General features: G+C 34.6%; 1 protein-coding gene across 1 annotated transcript; it reads right to left on the bottom strand.

Moving 5' to 3' along the window:
* Positions 1–501: 501 nt before the first annotated feature.
* On the bottom strand, positions 502–4,814 carry LOC107224322 (28S ribosomal protein S5, mitochondrial). Its single transcript, XM_015664330.2, has 6 exons — positions 4,533–4,814; positions 4,280–4,387; positions 3,046–3,393; positions 2,508–2,738; positions 2,196–2,395; positions 502–1,727 (listed from the first exon to the last, which is right to left on the bottom strand). The coding sequence occupies exons 1-6, from the start codon at positions 4,603–4,605 to the stop codon at positions 1,347–1,349; spliced, it is 1,341 nt and encodes a 446-aa protein (XP_015519816.1). The 5' UTR covers positions 4,606–4,814; the 3' UTR covers positions 502–1,346.
* Positions 4,815–5,434: the final 620 nt, after the last annotated feature.

The raw sequence follows: 5,434 nt of genomic DNA, 5'->3' as shown, positions 1-5,434 counted from the left end.
ATATGTACTCTACTTTACGGACACTTTTTATGCGCGGACATAGTCCTCCTATAGCTCTGAGTGAGACATGTTCTTTGAGATAGACAAAAAAATTTTTGCGGTTGGTCGGGTTTTTTTATTAAAACTGCTAAAGATCCGTATAGTCGTACAGTTGTCGAGTTTTTTCTTCATAAATCTGAAATCAGGTAGATCTTTCGCATATTAGTCGAAAAAACTTAAGGACGATGACAATTATCCAATTATGGCAAATTAGACGTTGAAAGAATGTGCAGTTAGATTATAAGATTTAAAGATAAAATAACCCGGCTACCGCCGATAGGGAATGGAGAAGATTCGAGTAATCGGTCCACATTCAAATTATTCAAATTAGTCAAATACGCGAATATTTGATTTAATTTTTTAAATAAATTTCTAAATTTAATTTAATTCAACCACTGAGAACAGACTGAGAATTTACATTCATTGGACAAAACGGATTATGAAATAATCTGGCTAATAGTGTTTTAAATTACAAGTACGGTCTATTTAATGATTCACCATTAATCTCCACCTGTTTTTTAAGAATATGAAATGAAAATGCTGGAAAAATGAAAGCATTCTCAGAGAACAGCTTTACTTTCACTTTCACTAATTAGTAAAACACTAACCTAGATTAGTTGAATAATTATAAATACGGTTTCCCAACGATATATTCCAATATTAACACACTTAGAATTGTCTGAGATTTCTACACGCTTGGAGATTTCGATTCCCAAGCGTTTGGAAACTCACTGTATCGAAAACTTGAAATCTAGAATCCGTCAATATCGAAATGATACGATAAATCATGTCGTTGTATTTTGAATTACTCATGTTGGTCGAATCAAGGTGAAGTGTCTTGTATGTATTACTTTGCTTACTGTATGGAATTATAACGGATAAATTTTGCTAGTCACAAAATATGTTCAAACTGAACCATGACCCAGGGGTTAGAAATTTTTTACATGTTTTTAACTTTTCGCTCATTAAGTTTATGCGATTTGGAAGGACAAAGCATGCGAAGAACTTTGAGCACTCAGATACGATTTAGATAACTAACATAGGCGACGAATATTATTTTTCTGTGTTATCGATTTAATTGTAGATAATTAACACAAATAAACCGAATACGTTCAGTATGTAAAAACTATGAACAGTATCGATAATAAATGGATTCTGTACATATGAACATGTCATCATCGAATAATGAGCCTATGTCAATAACATATCTGTATACGATTATAAAATTGAAATTGACTATTTCACGTATTATTTTTCATTAGCTATCGATATATGACGACTATCCAATGTGCTGATCACTGACGTTCTCAAGCATCAGCATCTGCAGGTTTTCGTTCTTTCCGAGGTGGTCTTGCTTCAGGATATTTGTCGGTTAAATAACTTCGTAATTCACCGTAGTTAGTCAGCAAACGTATTCTAACTTTGTCTTGATTTCTGTGATACTCTTGACGCCTTAAATAAATTTCCCACGATCTGTGTTTAGTGTAAAACGGAGGAAACTTTTTTTTCTGAAGAACCACCCGATTGTTCATCACGTACTGGGTGTAATCCAGAATTTCATCTCGCTTAATTTCCTCACGCTTCCTGACGACTGGTGGAGAGGCAACGACTAGAGGAAATTCGCCAGTTTCCTTCTTGATTTCAACTAAATGCAACTTCTTTTCTTCTGCTATTTGAGAATGTGTTTTCTGTGGTAGTAGAACAAAAAATGATACTCTTTAGAATGAACTATTTGCATTACAATAATATTATACCGTAAGCAACTAGTGAAAAGTTGAACATCGGACAGTTGAAGGATAGCGACAAGTGAATATAATCAAGGAGAAGGAACATCACCACTGAAATAGAATAATACTGGGACGATCATTGCAGTGGTTGGGATTCCAGAGAGAGTGAGAGAGCAATAGCATGGAAGGAGTGTTGTTTCCTTCCACTAACTACTGCAGATGCATGGGAGTCTAAGCAAAAATGTAACGTCACTGATTTACAAACAAAAAAAAAAAAAAACACCCACTTGTACAAGCTTTTTGAAAAACTGTATCGGAGTGAGAGAGACAACATTTCCCTTTCATGCTACCTCTCTTCCCAGAAAGCCAGTTGTATATCTAACCGTACAAATGATCGTTCCAATATTACTATATTTCAGTGAACATCACCTGTTGCAACAATCCTATAAAAAATGCTTTAATGATGTGCTGCAGATTAGTGGAGCCTTCGATTCTCGAATACAAGTCTTTGATCCCAATCATTTCGCAACAACTTTTGATAGCTCTATGACATCGCAGTCCATAACCCTCTGGTTGTTTCTTCACAAATACTTTCGTTTTTCCAAATTGGGAGAAAAAGTCGTGATACACTGTAAGCAAAATTATTAAAATGTATAAATGTGAAAGTTGTGATATTTAATCTCATAGATAAAATTTATCAGAGTCCATTCAATACGGAGAACAGAATCTTGAACCTCATACCTGTATGATTGTTGTAAATGTTCACATGTAAGAGTCGTTGACCAGCACGGTTTTTGGCATTTTTTACAGCTGCTTTGCCCTCGACAGCTTTGCCTAGTGCAAAACCAGCTAATCCATTTCTATTTCCCGTTACAACAAAAACACTCATTCTTCTCTTGCGTCCCATGTTTGCGCTCATATTAAATACAGGCTTCGATTCCAAGCATATTGTGTCAAATCCCTCGAAAGTTTCTGTAATATTTGGCGATAAAAACATAGTTTAGATCATTACGTATCGATTTCACCTCCATAAAATCTGTAGTAAATGAAGTTGGCCAATCTTTGTAGTAATATGAAGACTTCTTTTTGGGTTTCAAGTCATACTTGATGAAAATAAATCTGAACATATGTATTAGCACGAAGGAAAATCACTCAATAAACCTATCAGTTTAATTCAGGATTATGTATTGAATAGTTTGAATTAATTTCAACACTCGGTTATTGGCAAAGTTTTTCACATTTTGATATACCCTGTATAATAAAGTTACAATGACTTTACCTTCGCCTCTGGGATCAGGAGGCCCTATACTTCTTCCCGGCAATTTAGATCCAGACCAGCCCCGATCAAGCGGATGAACTTTAAACGATTTACGGCTGCTGTTTTCATCACGCAATTTCGCTAGCTTTGCCATCCGTTCCGGGTCTTCGGGAAGTTTCTCTTGCTGAATGAGTTCTTTACCCCGTAAAACAGGGGCTGTTAGACCTGGCCATACCATGTTAACTTTTCCAACTCCGATTATTTGACCTCTGTTCAAATTTCTTGTCAATTTCAGCCCTTTTCCTCTGCCTCTCCTCCTCCCCGCATTGCTGACACTGGTAACACCCTTCCATAGAGCCTCAGCAGGTACTTGACAAGAAACATGGCACATGTAGGTAAGCATAGATGTTTATTTGGGGTATTCAGGGAAAACACTCAATTTAGTTTAGAAAATTTCCTGACTATTTCCTCTTTTTCTAACTGAAACTATGGTTCCTTTCTGAATTTGACATATCGCATTTCGCAACATTTATTATAAATTTTAGGAAACGTTCAAATCGAATGTGGCATTAATAAAACATAAAAGTGCGTAGATACTAGCACATGTAAAGTTTATGTCCTAAGCACACATATTCACATTTTTATTAATGTAATCATCACCATATGTATAAATAAACAATGATAGTCGAGCGAACACAGAAAGTAAAATAAAATATTAAAAACCAAAACTAAAAATTATGAATAACTAGATGAAATTATGACTAGCTGTATAACTTTGTGATTACAGTGAACACTACAGTTCGTGGATCTTCAAAAATGATTGATAATAAAAATAAAATCTTATACAGTGCTGTAGATAATTATGTTAAAAATATGTGGTAAATTTTAAATCAATCAAAATACCTGTGGCTAAGTTACAATTCCCAGATTAAGAAAAGCTAGTACGCACAGAGGCTTGTATCTCGACCAATTGTTATCATTTTTGTATTTAATTAAATGCATTTACAAAGCTGGAAACGTGAACTGGAAGTGTTTAAACAGACATAAAAACATACTCAAGTTTAGCTACAGATAATTCATGAACGCCGACTTCTATTTTAGCCTCTCAGGATGGTCACACCCGTTAACATGTGGATATCATTTGTAATTTGACAACGTACTCCAATGATAAACTTGATTGTATTTTTTTCGTCTGTTCCTACTTCAAGCTTACTTCAAGAAAAGTTGATAAACGGTACAAAATTACTCAACTCACATTTATTAAAGAAATTCGTGTACCGAACCGTGGAGATTAAAGGAACTTTTGCTGTCAGTAGATTCTCATTCACTGTACTGACGAAATTTCGTTTCGGTAATTCCAATCCTAAAACAATTTTCAGATTAGAGGTTATGTTCCGCCGGCAAATGAAGTTCCATTAGGTTCAGCTAGATTCATATTGTTTTGTGCTTGCGTTTAATTAAAGTCTGTAAGATACAGCGGAAACCAATGCTTCTAATCGTTATCATACCGTGATTGGATGCGTGAAAACGTTGTGCAGCTTTCGCAACTGATTTGCAAGAACGGATAATGCGGTAAGCCATTTTTCTGTTCAACGTTAAACAACTACGATAACGACGGGAAGTTCAATTAATCACGCATCCATTGAAGGAATATTTATAGTTATAAAAGGTTCAAGTTATTGCAACGCATTTTACAATGTCAATAACAGAAATTATTTAAAAAGTGTATAAGACCATGCTTGAAAACAAGTATCTTCATGGACCACGATGGTCCATGTTTCGGGCTGGGTGTAAGATAGGGATGGTAAAATCGATTCCGATTCTACCCGAGAATCGATTCTGTGGTCAAGAAACTCGATTCTTTAGATTCGATTCCCAGTTATCAGAATCGATCTAGAATCGATTCTTAGCGATCGATTCTATAATTTATTTTAAAACCGGAGTAATGACACTATAGCATCAATATTGAATGAAAAAATACTAGTCTTATTAATGTTTTCAAATGTTACTTTTTTAATAAAATGTAATATTTTATAAATTTACATTTTATTGTACCTTTAACCTTATTTTACAAGTTTTATTTAAAAAAAAAAAAATTTATAAAATTTTAATTAAAAAAAAGAAAAATCTTACTCAGAATCGATTCTTTAAAAGAATCGATTCTTGAAATTGATTAATCGATTCTGAGAATCGAAATCTCGGAAAAAAGAATCGGAATCGAGAATCGATTCTTCAGCTCATGTTTCCATCCCTAGTGTAAGAAGCCTGAGAGGTCTTCCCGTAGTTCCCGTCAGTCGCAGTGTTGGCAACCTAGAAGATGGCGCTGATTATACCAGGGGCGTAAGATTATCGTACCTGACGAAAAATTATCGTACATTTTGAAATAACGTAAAAAAGCGTTGGTTATTAA

Source organism: Neodiprion lecontei, chromosome 5, assembly GCF_021901455.1.
Source record: "Neodiprion lecontei isolate iyNeoLeco1 chromosome 5, iyNeoLeco1.1, whole genome shotgun sequence".
Classification (NCBI taxonomy): domain Eukaryota; kingdom Metazoa; phylum Arthropoda; class Insecta; order Hymenoptera; family Diprionidae; genus Neodiprion; species Neodiprion lecontei.
Note: the sequence above shows the minus strand (reverse complement) of the source record. Positions and strands in the feature narration are given on the sequence as shown.

What these genes read in the sequence shown, in the direction of transcription:
- LOC107224322 (XM_015664330.2), bottom strand. Translation starts at nt 4,605, where the DNA reads ATGGCTTACCGCATTATCCGTTCTTGCAAATCAGTTGCGAAAGCTGCA. An exon ending in TTTTCACGCATCCAATCACG is followed by an intron (nt 4,388 to 4,532) that starts GTATGATAACGA and finishes AAATTGTTTTAG; the next exon opens with GATTGGAATTACCGAAACGA. An exon ending in CATTTACAACAATCATACAG is followed by an intron (nt 2,396 to 2,507) that starts GTATGAGGTTCA and finishes TTTTGCTTACAG; the next exon opens with TGTATCACGACTTTTTCTCC.